The sequence below is a fragment of the Heterocephalus glaber genome, unplaced genomic scaffold, assembly GCF_053883595.1.
Source record: "Heterocephalus glaber isolate CG9 unplaced genomic scaffold, H.glaber_assembly_v1.0 deba00000331, whole genome shotgun sequence".
Taxonomy (NCBI): Eukaryota; Metazoa; Chordata; class Mammalia; order Rodentia; family Bathyergidae; genus Heterocephalus; species Heterocephalus glaber.
The window spans coordinates 429692-447379 of NW_028258142.1; the positions used below are offsets into that span (position 1 = coordinate 429692).

General features: G+C 44.5%; 1 protein-coding gene across 7 annotated transcripts in view; it reads left to right on the forward strand.

Annotated features, from left to right (window-relative positions):
* The first annotated feature begins 15251 nt into the window (after positions 1-15251).
* Positions 15252-17688, forward strand: part of Slc66a2 (solute carrier family 66 member 2) — a 43116-nt gene continuing 40679 nt past the window's right edge. The window contains exons 1-2 of one of the 7 annotated variants that reach the window (XM_087190958.1): positions 15252-15388; positions 16145-16487. In XM_087190958.1, the coding sequence (XP_087047084.1) occupies positions 16285-16487 (203 nt within the window). In that variant the 5' untranslated portion in view covers positions 15252-15388; positions 16145-16284. Of the gene's footprint in view, positions 15389-15470; positions 15687-16144; positions 16488-17688 lie in introns of those variants that run through there. The other 6 variants (XR_015443023.1, XM_087190970.1, XR_015443022.1 and 3 more) reach the window with 6 other exon arrangements.

Sequence of the window (17688 nt, forward strand, 5' to 3'; positions counted from 1 at the left end):
CAATGGAGACTAAGAGAACAATACAAAAAAACAATGAATCAAAAAGTTGGTTTTTCAAAAGAATAAATAAAATCGATAAACCCTTAGCCAACCTTATCAAAAAAAGGAAAGAAAAGGCTCAAATCCATGCAATTAGGAACAAAAAAGGTGAAGTCACAATAGACACAGCAGAAATCCAGAGGATCATCAGTACCTACTTTGAGAACCTGTACGCTAATAAAATGGAAAGCACAGAAGAAATGGACAGATTTCTAGATACATATGAATTACCAAAGTTGAACAAAGAAGATATAAAAATTCTAAACACCTCCAATTACAATCAGTGAAATTGAAAATATAATTAAAAATTTACCTACAAAGAAAAGCCCAGGTCCTGATGGCTTCACTGCTTAATTCTACAAGACATTTAGAGAAGACCTATTGCCATTACTCTTTAAATTTTTCAATGAGATTGAAAGGGAAGCAATACTTCCAAATTCATTCCAGGAAGCAAGTGTTACTTTGATTCCAAAACCAAGGAAAGACCCAACCGAAAAAGAGAACTACAGGCCAATCTCCCTAATGAACACAAATGCAAAAATCCTCAAAAAGATGCTGGAAAACAGAATACAGAGGGTCATCAAGATCATGCAACCTGACCAAGTTGGATTTTTCCTAGGGATACAAGGATGGCTCAACATACGCAAATCAATAAATGTAATACACTATATTAACAGAGTCAAGGACAAAAACCATATGATCATCTCAATAGATGCAGAAAATGCATTTGACAAAATTGAACACCCATTCATGATGAAAACCCTGCAGAAAATTGGAATAGATGGTCTTTATCGCAACTTGATAAAGGCTATGAAAAACCAACAGCCAACATCATCCTAAATGGTCAAAAACTGAAAACCTTAATGCTAAAATCAGGAACAAGACAAGGATGTCCACTATCACCACTCCTGTTCAATATAGTTTTGGAAATGTTAGCCACAGCAATTAGACAAGGGAAAGAAATAAAAGCAATAAAGGAAAGGAAGAAGTTAAACTGTCATTATTTGCTGATGATATGATACTCTACATAGAAGACCCTAAAAACTCTGCCAAAAGACTTCTAGACTTAATTGACAGAATCAGAGTAGCTGGATACAAGGTCAACACTCAAAAAACAATAGCCTTCTTATACACAAATAACAGACACACTGAGAGAGAAATTAGAGAAACAATCCTTTTCACAATAGCACCCCCAAAAATGAAATATCTAGGAATCAGTCTAACGAAGGAAGCAAAAGACCTCTACATTGAGAACTACAACATTCTGAGAAAAGAGGTCGAAGAGGATATAAGAAAATGGAAAGACATCCCCTGTTCCTGGGTAGGAAGAATCAATATAGTGAAAATGGCCATACTTCCAAAACTGCTATACAGATTCAATGAAATCCTGATTGAAACCCCAACATTATATTTCACAGAACTAGAGAAAATAGTCCAAAAGTTCATCTGGAACCAGAAGAGACCTGGAATAGCAAAAGCAATTCTAGGCAACAGGGTCATGACAGGGGCTATCACAATTCCCAACTTGAAACTGTACTACAAAGCCACTGTGATGAAAACAGCATGGTACTGGCAAAGAAACAGACCCAAGGATCAGTGGAATAGACTAGAAGATACAGAAACAACTCCAGACATACTCAGCTACCTCGTCTTTGACAAAGGAGCCAACCATCCTCACTGGAGGAAAGATAGCCTCTTTAATAAGTGGTGTTGGAAAAACTGGATTTCAACTTGCCAAAGATTAAAACTAGACCCCTATCTTTCACCAGGCACTAAATGAATATTGAAGTGGATTAAAGATCTAAATATTAAAACAGAAACACTAAACTTGCTGGAAGATAAGTTAGGTAGAACTCTTGATGACATTAGCATAGGAAAGGACTTTATGAACAAATCCTCAATAGCATGGGAACTAGCACAAAGAATCAACAACTGGGATATCATCTTATTAAAGAGTTTCTGCACTGCAAGAGAAACCACCAACAAGCACCCGGAAGGAAGCTCCCCGCCTCCATCCCAGGCTCCTAGGGAAGAGAAGCTGAGCCGGTCCCAGAACCCGGAAGGAAGCTCCCCCGCCACCATCCCAAGCTCCTGGGCAGGGAAGGTGAGCCGCATGGGTGCCAGAAGACAAACCACCAACAGAGCTGAGAGACAACCTACAATGAGGGAAAATTTTTTACTAGCTGTTCTTCAGATAAATGTCTACTATCTAGAATATATAAAGAACTAAAAAAAAAAAAAATCAGGGGCCGGTGATTTAGCTCAGTGGTTCTGCCGCTTGCCTTGCAAGCACAAGGTCCCGAGTTCGATCCCGGTACCAAAAAAAAAAAAAAAGAGAACTAAAATAATCAGATCCCGAAAATATAAAGACCCAATTCAAAAATGGACATCTGAAATGAACAGATGTTTCTCAGGCAAAGAAGTAAAAGCAGCAAATAACATATGAAAAAATGTTCAATATCACTGGTCATTCAAGCGATGCAGATGACAATAATGCTGAGATTCCACCTCATACCAGAAAGAATGGCTGCTATTCTGAAATCAACCAATAAAAAATGCTGGTGGGGTTGTTGGGAGAAAGGAACCCTTCTCTTTGTTGGTGGGAGTGCAGACTGGTGCAACCACTATGGAAATCAATATGGAGATACCTCAAACAACTAGGATTGGAAGTCCTGTTTGACCCAGCTATTCCTCTACTGGGGATCTTCCCAAAAGAATTAAAAGAATCATACCACAGTGATATATGCACACCCATGTTTATAGCGGCATAGTTTGTAATAGCTAAAACTTGGAAACCACCCAAGTGCCCATCAACTGGAGACTGGATAAAGAAGATGTGGGGTTTTTTTTATAAAATGGAATACTACTCAGCCATAAAGAATGAGAAACTGGAGACATTTGTAGCTAAGTGGATGCACATTGAGGCCATACTCATAAGTGAAATAAGTAGGACACATGTGTAAATGCTGAATAGTTTCTCTGGTGTGAAAAACTAAAAGTGTAAATGAGAATCAAAATGTATAATTGATATTGTGAAATAGGAAGAAAATGACTAAAGGAGTAGGGGAAGAGGGAGGGGTAGGGGAAAGGAAGGAAGCAAAAAGAAAAAATATGAGAAAAGGAAAAACATGGAATCAAAGTCTGTAAATAGGGCAGGGTGGAGGGGGTGAAAGGAGGGCAGCGGAATGGGGAAAAAAATAAGAACCGAGATGCACCATGCACAGGTACAAGATCTCAATGATGAATGTACCTGCATTGTATACTTAAAACGTGCCAATAAACTAAATGGGAAGAAAAAGTTACTTCTGGGGGGACATAAATGTTCTAACATTAGGTTGTGGTGATGGCTGTCTGCACAACCCTGTGAATATACTAAAAAGCATTGAATTGTGTTATTTATTTATTTTGTTTTTTTGAGACAGGGTCTTACTATGTAATTCAGGCTGGCTTTGAATTCACCATGTATCCCCAGGCTGGCTTTGAGCTCGAGGAGATCCTCCTGCCTCTGCCTCCTGAGTGCTAGGATTACAGGCATGCACTACTGTGCCCGGCTATGAACTACAAACTTTAAATGAGTGAATTGAATATCTCAGTGAGGCTATAAATTTATGCTTTTGGTTTTTTTTGGTACCGGGGATCAAACTCGGGTCCTTGCACTTGTGCAGCAGGCAGCGAAACCACTGAGCTAAATCCCCGGCCCTGCTTTTTTTTTTTAAAGCATGGCTATTTTGTCATTTTCTGTGTCCTTTTCATGCTTTTTTCTTTCTTTTTTTCTCCAAGAGGACCTGCAATGGAAACACTGAGTTCTGTAGGCTAGATGCGAATTGTGGAAGCTGGCTGAGAGGTACATTGGCTAGGCACAGGGCCCCAGGCCCTCTTCACAGTGGACTAAGGTGAGGGATTCTATTAAGACAACTGGTTTCTCTGGTTTCTCCTTGAAGGAGCCTATGAGGAGGCGGGAGGAGCAATGGGGAGCAAAGTTGGCAGTCACCCACAGAAGATGCTGGACAATGAGAGAGAGGGAATCCAAGCCTGTGGTGTTTCTGTTAGAAGCATACTTCAGTTTCAAGGACTTGGACCAAGCCAATTTAAGGAGAGAAGAGGAGAAATGATTCAGGAGAGAGACAAGACCACTACAGCAGCTGACTTGGCTTCAGCCCCTCACAACTCTTTGGAGAATATTCTGGGGATGGCAGGGCTTGGACCTGATGTCTAGAGCCCAGACATAGGCAGGGCTTTGGGTGAATCCTCAGCCCATAGGTACAAACCAGTCAGACAGCCCTCCCTTCCCTTCCTTCCTTCTGTCCTTCTTTCTAGAAGAAACTCCCTTTGCATTTTCACTTCAGTGACAGCATAATCATGGCCCACATAATCATGGCCCCACATCTGCCTGCTGGTGCAGGAGACAGGTGCCTTTGTGGGGGTTGCAGTGAGGAGGGCGAACAAGCAGTTTCCCAGTCTCTCTGAGGGCACGAGACTGCTCCCCAGCTGAATGGCACCTCACTCCTTGTTTGCAGGCAGAGTCCATTCAGTTCACAGTTGTAAGATATTTCTGACACCTGCTGCCTTGGTCAGGGACACTGGTGAGCTGGTGAGCCCCTTGGAGCTGGATCCAGTCAGCCAGTCAGCAACTAGTGCCAACTAGCTCTGGCCAATGAACATGTACTCCATGGGATTATGCTCTGTGGGTTATGACACCGTAACAGGCTGGAGAGCAGCCTGGCTGCAGGAGTCTTGATCTAGAAACGCAGAAGGCTGAAGATCCTCTGGCTCCACCTGCTTGAGCCTCTCTCCTCTGAAGTAGGCCTTGGGGAGATTCCCAGGGCCAGCTGGTGTGCCTCATGATCCTGCAGTTCAAGCCTCTAGACCAGTCTGAGTGAAACCAGCTGCCATCTGATGTACCCGACAGTCCTGTCAGCTGTGAAAGCAGAGACTCCAGGTCTCAACAGAGAGGCTTAGCAGGTCTGAGTAGACAACAGTGTCTGCTCCTCAGCAGGGTATCATGGAGATGACTCAGGACTATTACAGGGTAGTTTCTTTAGAAATGGAAGATTCTGGAAATGAAGCCATTGCAGGGGTGGCAAAGTCCTTCATTTTGCCTCTGAAATAGATGGTTGAGTCCTTGAAACCAAACTATGTTTCTAACACAAACATCACAAGCTTGCACTTCCTGTCTCTCATTGTACAGTGTCTTCTGTGGGCAGCTGCAAACTTTTCTCCCCATCTCTCCTCCCATCTCTTCATAGCCACCTTCAAAGAGAAACCAGATGCTATTTGGGCTGGGGATGGAGGTGGTCACCGGGGGCTGAAGGGATCAAGACCCAGGTAGTTGAAACAGCCCATCAGTGCCACTCTCAGCTCTTCTGGAGCTCCTTTATCACACGGTACACAGCACCTGTGCTCACCATGGACACCGTGCAACACCAGGCCAGTGTAGAACCTGGAGTCATGCTGGTGAGGCTTGTGAGAGAGAATAGACACTGAACCTTCATGAGATTTTGCCATCAGATGGGGTCCAAGGAGGCCCCTAAAGTGGAGATGGAGAACGTTTTCACCCCACCCACAGAGCAGGTTGCAGGCTTGAGATTTCCATTGCAGAAAAAAAAATGTTCAGGATGTGTTAGAAGCATAAAGTGGTTTATTAGGCAGAATTTAAAGTACACATTCACAGAAACAAAGTACAGACCCTAAAGGGAGAGAGTTCATGGGCTGGAGATATATCTCAGTGTTTGAGCCCTTACCTAGCACATTCGAGGCCCTGGGTTTAATCCTCAGCACCAGAAAAGGTAGGTCGGTGGCAGGGTGGGGGCAGTGCCCTATAGTCAGGAGCTGAGGATATTTATATGTTTTGGGCGATGGAAATCTGTGAGATTTGTAAATATATAGAGAATTGGGCTTGATTTACAGGAGAAAAATATAGCTCACTCATAGGTATAAAGACAATGGCTCATTTTATAGGAGAAAGGTATGGGCCCAGTTTTTTGTTTGTTTGTTTTGTTTTGTTGTTTTGTTCTATTTTTAAGATGGGTGATCTAAGATGTATTGCCTAAAAGCATTCTTTGAAACCTTTGAATCTGTTCCTCTATATTAAGGTGAAGTTTCTGCTCTATACCTTATCAACTTAGTTAATATATGGGTTTAAAGTATCTTTAAGGGATTTGCAGTGTAATGGACCTGGAAGAAAAGAAGCATAAAGAACCTTAGGTAGTACAGATATAGAGAACCTTGGGCAACTTCAACTGTGTCCTGAAGTTGTAGTTTTCTCACAATTACAATTTTTAAATTATGATTTTCCTGTCTCCTTTCTACCTATCTTTATTTCTTCTCTCTCACCTCAGGGTGGGATGTGCCTAAGTGCTACAGTTTTCCAGGCATTGTGGGAAGTGTGACTAGGGCACAACCGGGGAATGGGTAAGGAATACTCAGTTTCCCTGGGGAAGTAGGAAAGATTTCCTAGAAAGAGAGATGCCTAAATGCCATTACTGGAGGAGGAAGTAATACTATTTTCTATACTCCCATGAAGTCTGGAGAGTAGCTCATTTGAAGCAAATATTGTTATTCACTTTATGCATGAGATTGAGATCAAAGCACAGGCCAGGCCCAGGGAGCCCAGGAGGGCCTTAAGGCCCAGCACTGAGGGGCCCATTGTCCCCTTCCCTGCCTGGCCAGTGGGCCAGCAGAAAAGACAGGCAGGTTAGAAGCTGCTGCTGCTCACAGTTTCTGCTGCTGCCTTCCCTCACCTATTCTGTTCCGTGTGAGTATGACCAGGAGCCTTCATTCTGAGATTGTGGAGTGCCCTTAGATCACAGGGGGAAGTCAGGAGTCAGGGCCTTGGATGGATGGGGTGATGTGGCCCTGAGTGAATGATTTTTATTATAAAGCACAGCTTGATTTTCTTTAGCATAAAGGTACATCTTTCCCAAACTGGATATCCATGTACAAAAGAGTGGAGTTGGACCCTTATGTTACATCGTGAAAAAATTAACTGAAAATGGATTAAAGGCCAAGCATGCCCAGCCACTCATGAGGCTGAGTACAGGGATTGGAAATTTGAGGCTGGTCTGGGTGATTTATCAAGACCCTGTCTTAAAGTAAAATTTTAAAAAGGGCTGGTATGAATCTCAGTGGTAGAGTGCTTGTCTAGGATACATAAGACCTAGGCTTCAATCCCCTGCACTGCCACAAAAGATAAAAATAAAAATAAAAATAAAAGAAGTATGAAAGACCAAAACATAAGAGTTAAACTCTTAGAAAAAAGAAATAGAGGGAAAGCTCATGTCATTGGGTTTAGCAATGATTTCTTGGATATGACACCAAAAACACAAGCAAGTTCACAAACTGGATTTCCTGAAAATTAAAAGCTGTTGTGGTGTTGTGGCTAGGCATAGTGGAGCATGCTTCTAATCTCAGCAGCCTTGGAGGCTGAGGCAGGAGGATCACAAGTTCAAGTCTGCCCTGGGCAACTTAGCAAAACACTGTCAATAGGAGAGAGAGAGAGAGAGAGAGAGAGAGAGAGAGAGAGAGAGAGAGAGAGAGAGCTGGGTTATAGCTCAGTGTGAAGGCTCAATACCCAGTACAAAATTAATTAAGAAAGAAAAATGAAAAAAATGGAATCCTTGTATACACTGTTGGGAATGTCAAGTTGTGCAGCCACTGCGGGAAACAGTATGGGAACTCCTCGAAAAATGAACACGGAATGGCCATATAATACAGAAATTCCACTTCTGGACATATACCCAAAAGGATTGAAAGTAGGTCTCCAGCAGATATCTGCTCACAGTAGCATTAATAGCCAAAAGGAGGAAGCAACACAAGTGTCCATCCTGTTTATCAGGTGACTGGATAAACAAAGTGTAGTGTATACATATATGGTGGAGCAGGGCATGGTGGTACATGCCTGAAATCCCCGCACTCTGGGAGACTGAGGGAGAAGGACTGCAAGTTCAGTCCCAGCCTGGGCAACTTAGTAATGAGTCCTTGTCTCAAAATAAAAATTAGAAAAAGGGCTGGGGATGTAGCTCATTGGTCCCCCAGTTCAATCTCCAGTCCAGCAAATAAATTAAAATAAAAGTTTTAGAAAGGAATATAACTGAACCTTAAAAAGGAAGGAAATCTGTCACATGCTACAACATGGATGAACCTTGAAGACATTATAGTTGATGAAATAAAGCCAACATAGAAGGACAAATACTGCATGATTCCATTTATATGAAATACTCAGAGAATTCACTCTATAGAGACAGAACAGAATGATGGGCACAGGAACTGGGAAGGGGCACGGGGAGTCAGTATTAGCAGGGACAGTTTCAGTTTGGGAAGATGAAAAGTCCTAGAGATGGAGGGTGGTTGCTACGAAACATGGAGAGTGTACTCAGTGCCTCTGAACTTCGTCCTTAGAAATGGCTGAGATGGTGAGTTTCACAGCATGAGTATTTTCCCACAATCCTTTCTTTGAAGTACAGCTCCCCAGATTGAAACCCTAGGACCTAGGAAACCTGTTGTTCTCTTTCCTTCTCCCAGTGGATTTTAAAAGAAAATCCATTTTTCTCTTTCTTGATTTTTACCTCTCTCACCTGATGGGAACCTACTCAGAAAGTCTAAGAACCACATACTCTCTCCCAGGAATTAACATCTTTCATTTAGTACCTACACTGCCTGGTTAGGGACCAGTTTTATTCCTACACGGGAGACACAGCCATTGAGAGTGAAGAGAGAATTGGGAAACTGTTTAGAATATTAAATTTCAGGGCCGGGATTTAGCTCAGGCTCTGCTGCCTGCCTCACTAGCACAAGGACCCGAGTTCGATCTCAGGTATCAAAAAAAAAAAAAAAGAATATTAAATTTCAAATCTTTAGGAGGTCATGTGAGTCTGTGGAAGGGCAATGTTACAAGTTTCATAAAAACTAAAGTGAAACCTATCTATATGATATTGTCAGTCAACATTTAAACAATTGTTTTATGTTTAATTTTCAGGAAAGTATCTAAAAAGATATTTGGGGGGAATTTCCCTTCCATGCCTCTGTTGACTAATAAATAACAAGAATATAACTATATGTTACCAGATGTTTTTCACAACTTTCTCTATTTCTCTAAAGCTTCTAATTCGATTGGTGGAGTGATCTCAGTTCTCACATTTAAAAATTACTAATTTCTCTTCTCTATGGGTTACTTAGGAGCGGAGGTCCTTATGCAGGCTGGCTGAGCAGCCTGCTTGAGGTGAAGGCTCACATGCCCAAAGACCATAAGGACACTGCAGGGACAAAAGTGATCGCCTCCTGTTAGGAGCACAGTGAGGAGACAATGGTTCATAGTCTTGATCTACAGCTACTGGAGAATTCATTGGCAGATACAGGCAGAGTTGTGTCTTTGGGCTTGATGTAATTATTTTCATAAAGTTTGCTTTCTTGCTTATGTTTGGCTTAGCATAAATGTAAAAAGCTTCCCTGGGTGGTACGTAAATCAATAAGCAAGAAACACAGGGCACTGTTTGATACGGACCTTGAAAATGTACATTAAATACTAAAGAATATTAAAATTGCTGTGGAGCTGTAGACATTAAGTGATATTTCCCTGGTATGAGGACAATCAGGAAATAAGTATTCTCTAAGACTAAAGTTCCTATTTATAGAATCAAAGACAGACTATGGAGCAGGTAAATGTGGAACAAAGTTTAAATTAGAAAACTACATGATACTTTTCATAGGTGAGAACATCACAGTACAACAAAGGGAGGAAAAAGCTCTCTCCTAAGAGCATGAATGCCCAAGGAAAGGCCCAGGTGCCCTGTGGACACACTTGAGATCTCAAATCTAAGATGTCACTAGTTTTGGGGTGCACCCTAATCACCAGGAAAGAAGGGATGCTGCTGACTCAGCTGAGATGCTATATTTTCATTTCATCATGCTCATCAGATGACTCTTATGCTAGGTGCAGGGAGTTTTTTATGCTGCTCTTTCCAGCAGCACAAAATTTGTGAAATTTGTGAAAATTCTCACTGAAAAAAATCTGTAAAAGAAGAATGTTAGGGGATGAGCCCACACTTTTTTTTGCATCTTTTACTTATTCTAAAATAGTTGCAATATTTTCATGTCTAAACTTTCATTTTTTAATGCATCACCTATTATTTTTAATGCATCAACTATTATCATTTTTAATGTATCAACTATAATTTATTGTGCAATTTTAGTCCCAGTTAGGGTATACAGTCTTCCCAGGAAGGAGCAGTACTGAATGATAGACTGTGTATCATGTGAATTAAAGATAGTGGCTTTAAAATCTGACCTAACATTAGGAGCCCTGGGAGGGCTGCTCCCACCACATCTTTAACATGGCAGGGGACAGGCCTTTGGCATTCCTGCTTTGAAAGCCCTCTGGGGTTTTGATGTGCAGCCACTTGGCCTAAAGCTTTGGAATGAAGACAGGATTTAGGAGAGCAAGAAAGGGGGACTCATTTAAATCTCCCAACAAGCAGAAAGGACCAAGGGTCCTCAGTGTTGCAACTCTGGACAGTCCAATATGCTACTGTGATTTGTTTAGGGTGTAAAACAAATTTAAATTGCATCATAAGCCACTGTTGAATACACATTAAAAAGTAAGGCATCGCTTATATAAATTGGGTAGGGCATTTAATAAATGTGCCCATATTCTGGTGACTTACTCAGGCCTAGGAGGGAGCAGTGAGTTGTTGAATCTAAAATGCTACAATGTAATGTGAAATTATGAAAATATACAATGTAACTAAGTAAAATGCTTGGTCTCAGAGTCTAAGGCTGTAATTTATTTAAAAGATAATAAAAGTGGCATTAAACTGGGTGTCATCTGTAATCACAACAATTGGGAGATTAAGGTAGGAGAATTGCAAATTCAAGCCCAGCCTGGAAAATTTAGCAATTTGATGAGACTTTGTTTCAAAATAAAAAAAATAAAAAGGTCTGGGGATGTAGCTCAGTGCAAAGGCCCTAGGTTCAATACCCGGTACTGCAGATACAGACAAAACAAATATATAAATAAATATATATATATATGAGTTATATAAAAATGTATAGTATAGGTGACTATATTGAGTGATGAACTGTAGGTACAATGTACATATGCTATATGTGCAATTTTAGGGTTTTGTTTACAATTTTACAATGAAATTTAATAATAAAATTTTAAACAATAGAATATTAAGGAAATTAAATACAATTTTTTATTTACAATTTTACATTACATTGCAGCATCTCCAATCTGCAGCAGCTCACTGCCCACATGTGGGCCACTCCAAACTGGTCCTGCCTCGGAAAGGCTGCACTCAACAATGTGTGTGGGTAAATGTGTGACTGTTCTGATCAGTTTGTCACTCTGTGCATGGCCCACCGACAATTCCACACCAGAGAGCTAACTGGCTAAGTATTAGATGAGTGGTATGAGGATACCACTTACTAGTCTATGTATGTACCCTTTATGATAACAGCAAGGTAAGAAGTACACTAAATGTCCACCCACATGGGCTGATCACTTAGCTGATGGACCATCCTCACAACTAAAGCCAGCACAGACACTGCATGTAAATGGAGACTGTCCATCATACTCACCAGGATTACTGACACTGGAAGATGTCTAGGATGCATGTCTACTAGGTACCACTTTGGTAAAATTATAAATGTATATTTTGCATGGAGCTGTGTTTCCCAAACTATTTTGTGATCCCCAAAATGTTCACGGATGCTCTGAGAACACAGGCCTCCAGCCAGCTTGGGATTCTAGGGATGGAACCTTCTGCTAGATGACCAGGTATCAGAATGTACCACCCACCCACCCACAGTAAAGGGGTGTGGCTGTTGATTAAACAAACACCTGCCCTATGATGAACGTTATCATTACGTATATCAAAAATGTACCAATAAGTGTTTTGCTTAAAAAAAAGTAAACACCTGGTTTTTGAGCATGATCTGCACATACCTGGAAATGGTCTCCTACACTGCCTCCAAGGCATTTATTGCTTTAACAGGAAATCTATAGACTTCCCAAGTCTCCACCTACTTGTGATTACTCATATCCTGTCTACCATAAATTTCCTCCTCTCCACAGGGTAAGACAGATCCTTAATATCTGTTGAGACTGACCTTCTCAAATTTGTGTGGACCTAACAACTACCTGAGGCTCGTCAAACTTAGTTCCCAAACTGGAAGGATGAGAGTCAGCAGGTCCAGGGTGGCGCCTGGGGACCTGTATCCCACACAGGGCCAGGTACTGCTGCCAGCACCTGCAAACCTTACCCTGGAGAGGTGCTCATCAGAACTCCAGGGCAAAACTGAGGGTGAAGTATTGCTCTCCACCTGGGCAAGGAATAGCTATTAGAGGCTTGAGGGAATTTTCTGGGCTGCTGTACCTGGGTGGATTAAAACAACAGAAACTTGTTTCACAGTTCTGGAGGCCAGAAGTCCAAGATCAAGGTGTGGCCAGGGTTGCACTCCCTCCATGACTCTAATGGAGGATTCTTCCTGCCTCTCTACCTTCTGGGGGCTCTAAGCATTCCCTAGCTGCGGCTGTATCAATCTGTTCTCTGCTTCTGTCCTTGTGTCATGTTGTGGTCCTTCTATACCAATGATTGCCTTAGGGCCGTCCTACTCCAGTATGACCTCATCTTAACTGTTAATTACATCTCCAAGACCCTGTTTCTAAATAAGATCCCATTCACATTGTAGATGTGCACATAGATTCTGGGGTACACAGTTGATCCTACCTCAAAGCTCAACATGGGCTTGTCTTCCTTCCATTTCCTAGTATCTGCAAGTTGTCTGGATGCCTCATGGTTCTGAACCTGATGCCTGGATCCTCTTAACAATAGAGCAGAGTTCCCTGGGTGACTGTTCTCGTTTCCCACCTATTGGGGAAAATACTTGAGCTTAGGAGCCCCTTGTTGGCATGCAGAAAGTTTTAGCTACCATGAAAGGCCATAGGGCCTAGAGGAAAAAGGTCTGTTTTTCAGGTCTTTCTCAGAAACTGGCTGATGACCTGAATCCCAAGATCAGCAGACAGCACAAGGCTCATTACGTTTAGAATATGCAGCATTATTTTTGTGTGTGACTTTATCCCATGCAAGATTATTAACTCTCAGAGAATAGAAACCGTATCTTACTAATTTTGGCCTTTTCTGTGTGTATTTTGTGGTGCTGGAAACCAAACCCAGAGCCCATGTCTGCTAGACAAGGGCTCTTTCACTGAGCTACACACTCCAGGCCTTGGGATGTGGTTTTACCTGTGTGTTCTGGGATTCAGAGTGGAGGTGTGACTATGTAGGGTTTTTTGGCTGCCAGCTTTCATCTCTGTTATCTTGTACCCATCATTGTGTTGGACTTCAAACTTCAATATTGATATGGAAAACTGATAACCTATCTTGCACAATACCTGACACATTGTGGTTACTTAAATATTTGCTAAATGAGCGGGTGGAGACTGACTAATCTCTTTCCCTGTAAAGAGGAGGTGGGAACTGCATTGAGCCCTGATGTAACCTTCATGAAAGTCTGCAGATTTCTTAATTGGGGTGTGTGGGGGGGGGGGGATTAACTGGTGTGGACATATATGCACATATAGTAGTTTACACATCTAGGTGAGATTTGTGGTGCTTAAAGCATTTGCTAATGGATTTATAATCTTCGGTATAAATCCATGGAGCTAGGAACTACTGACTGGTAGTTTGTGTGCACGCCTCTGCCTCTTTGTGGCACATTGGCTACGTGCATGTGTAAACCCAAAAAGATGTGAGATGGTCACTATTTTATTCTCAGATCATCTTCTAGACAGAAGTTATAAAAAACTTCAGATGGTAACAACTCAACCTTAAATGAGTTATGGCTGCTTCTCAGCAGGGCCTATGTGGTACACGAAGCCAGCCCTACAGCCAGGTCTCTCCACTGTAGGATGGTAGTTTAGTACTATGCTACTTCTTACCAAGTTTTTTTGTGGTTTTGAGGTAACTGTAGATCTGCATCCAGTTACTAAAAAAAAAAGATTGCAAAATGAAAAAGTAGATCTCCTGTGTCCCTTAGCAAGTTTCCCCCACAGTAATATTTTGCAGAACTCTAGCACTGCATGACAAGGAGGACATGACTTCTATGTAATCATCCATCTTGTTCATGCTGCCTGGTTCTCTTGTACTTGTGTGTTTGGGTCCATGTAATTTCATCACACGTGTAGGCGTGTATTTCCATCATCACAGCCAAGATACAGAACAGAATATTCCATCACTGCAAGGACCCTGGTCTTGTCCTTTATAGCCCAACCACCTCCCTCCCACACTGTCTTCAGTATGAACCCTTGGCAACCACTGATCTTTTCACCATTTTTAAAGGTTGGCACTTTAAAGATGTTACAGAAATGGAATTACTGTGTGTAACTGAGGTACCTGTAGCACAGGATACTGCAACTGCAGGTGCCTCCAAGCATGTCCCAGACCCCCGTGTTCTAGAACTGCTTGGAAATGCAACAGAAAGAGGAAAAAGCAAATTTTCTTTCTTTTTAGATGACTAATTTCTCACATCTTGATCTCCACAGAAGATCTTGAGAAGCAATGTATGGGCTGAGGAAGCCCAGGCACAAGCTTCCCAAAGATGGCACCCAGGGCACATTATTCTCTGGGGAGACCAGCGTACTTGCTGTAGAGTCAGCGATGGTGAAGGTGAAGCTTCCAGAGGGCTTGGAGTCGTCCTCTGTGCTGCTGGCTCCTCTGACTGCAGCATTCCCAGGCAGCCAGAGTCCATCCTGAGGTCAGGTGATAGTCAGGAATTCCTCTGTTGTTCTGTAAATGCACACTCTTCAGTTGACCTCACATAACCAGAGGGTGGAGAAGAGGTTCGTCAAATCGTGGAGTACTGATGCCAGTCCAGGCATAGTCCAGCGGCGGTCAGTCAATGTGTCTGCTGAACACCGACTTCGGTGACAGCCTGCGGGCTGCCGCTCTTGGGCACTGGCTTTGGAACGAAGACCCACGCGGGTGGGTGTCCGCTTCCTGGAGGTGAGACTCCCCGCCCCCGCTGAGAGCAGTCGGATTCCTCCAGAACTCAGTGGCCTCCGGACCTGCGAACTTTGGATCTGGGCCAGGGACACCAGCCCACACCAGCTAATTCAGAGAAGGCGTGTAAGAATCCTAGGGTCCTCCGGGGTAGAAGCCTCCTGGATCACCACGAGGGTGGTGTCCGAGGCCCGACGCTGGCTGTGGCGACAGTGCTCCCTCCAGCCACCCCAGGTCTAAGTCCTCCGCTTTTGGTGGCCACTCGCCGCGTCTACATAGCCCCTGGAGTGTCCAGGCTGTGATGACTGATCCACTTGGGCACCTCGCCGGGAAACGTGGCGGCCAGAAAGGTATTTTCCAAACCCGGTCGCCCAGGCAGGGCCCATCACCACAGCCGCCCCTTCCTCCTCGCGCTCCGGGTCAGGACACCTCAGCCCCGCCTTCCCCGCCGCGCTCTAAGAGCCAGCGGCACCGCCCAGCGCGCCGGAGTGGGCGGGACTACCCATCGTGACGCCGCCAGGGGCGGGGTTCCCGCGCGCAGACGGACGAGGACGTGCGGACCCAGGGACGACAGGGCTTCGGTAAGGCGCTTCTGCACGCTGTCGGGGAGCGGGAGCCGCTCGCCACTCCGCCCCGCCTCTCCTCGAGGTTCGCGCAGAGCCGCCCCCGGGACGCTGAGGACGCCGGCGGGTCTCGCGGTCCGGCCCCCGGCCCTGGTCCTGAGGCCCCAGACCTGGCCGCGTCCCCTCCCCTCCCCCACACGCGGCGGCGCTCGCGGCAGTGTCATCCCGCCCGCGGCGGTGTACCCGCTGCTGCCGCACACCCTCCCCGGGCTGCGCGCCCCTCCTTTCGCCCTAACCGCGGCCCTGCGCCTCCTCCCGCCCTCGGCCGTCACCCTACTCCCACTCTTCCCAGCCAGGGCCGTGCACCCGGCGGCCCCCTCCCCGGCTGCCCAAGCAGAAGGCTGGGCGCTGGCTCCCAGGAGGAAGTCGGCCTCGGCTTCCAGGGTTGGGGGTTCGGAGCACCGCTCTCACTGTCTTTCCCAGGCCGTGTCGCGCGGGCCAGCATTCTACCAGGACTTCTTTACTGTTGTTTTCACTTGCCAGGGCCAGATGCTGGAGGATTGCTTAGGCTAGCGGCCACGATGTGGAGGTGACCGTCAGCGTCAGGATCTGGAGCCAGCGAGCGCGCAGGGGCTCGGGCCAGGTGGACGTCAGCCAGCCGGCAGGGCGCCCCGGAGCTCGGCATGGAAGCGGAAGGCTTGGGTTGGCTTCTGGTCCCGCTGCACCAGCTGGTTTCCTGGGGGGCCTCTGGGGCCATAGTCTTTGGAGGGGTGGTGCCGTACATCCCGCAGTATAGGGACATCCGGAGAACTCAGAATGCAGACGGTTTCTCTACTCATGTGTGTCTGGTGCTACTGGTGGCCAATATTTTACGGATCCTCTTCTGGTAAGTTGGGGACTTTCCTATCTGGGAGCCTTCTGCGAGAGAGAGTTTTCTCCTTGGGGTTTCAGCTGGAACGAGGGCTGGGGGTGAAGGTGTTTCATTCCTCTAGAGAATCCATTCTATACCTTAGGTTGCAGCTAGCCAGTCTTGCAGCCCCAACAGAGCCACTGAACTTCTTGGGATGAAATTTCCCTGGAAAAGGTGGAACTGAGGATCTCAAATTTAATCTTCAGATCTGCCTCTTTATGTAATGCTCTGCTTCCCTTCATCTGGTACTTCCTGGGTCCCTGCGCCTTAGTTTCCAGTGGGAGGGGGGGAGTGAGAAGACAATAAAATGAATAAGGGTAGCAGAGAGGTTCTCCTGGGATATCAGTGGAGAGGGGCATCCTGGCCAGCCCTTCTCACTGCCTTCTTGTGTGACTGTTTCTTAAAGTCAGATTTTCTGTCTAGTACTCAAATGGAGACAATTTTTTCTTGTTCCTCTTGGGCCAACTTCCTCTTATTGATATTTGCATTCTGATAAGGAAATTGAAGTTATTTTCTTTGTTTTTTTCTTCCGCGGTACTGGGGATTTAGGGTTAGACCCCTGTTTTGTTTAACTACAGTTTAAAACATTTTCAAGATTCTTTCCTCCTCCTTTCCCCTGGGCTAAGGGTGGTTCCTTCCTTCCTCCACCCTGCATTCACAGGAAAGACAAAGGAAATGGTGAGCATTTCAGCTGCTACACAGAGATTCATGCTTTCAGCCACCTTGTGTATTCTCATTGCCACATGACTATGGCTTGGTGCACTGAAGTGGCATGAATTAAGTCTAAGGTTGAGTGGAAGCAGATCCCTAAATATAACTGTCTAAAACTGTTGTTTACTTTGAGCACAGGAAGTAGGGGGCAGGCCCTCAGGCAGACTGCCCATGCCAGCCCAGACCCAGTGTTCAGGTTGTGAAGAAACATTGTGCTTATCTTGAGGATTATGGAATAAAGTTCCTCCAAAATAATGGAGAACTTCCTGAGGTTAGATTAACATATGGGAAGACGGTCTACTTAGAGAGTTTTCTTCCAGTGTGCTTATTGTTTAAAATTGTAAAGAAAATAAAATATATATTGTACATCTGAGTGTCTGGTTTGGAGAGGTCAGAAATGAGGCCAGTGTCCTGGAGTTAGCTCATGACTGGTCCTGGTGCTCCCAGTGGAGATGGTCACCAGGGC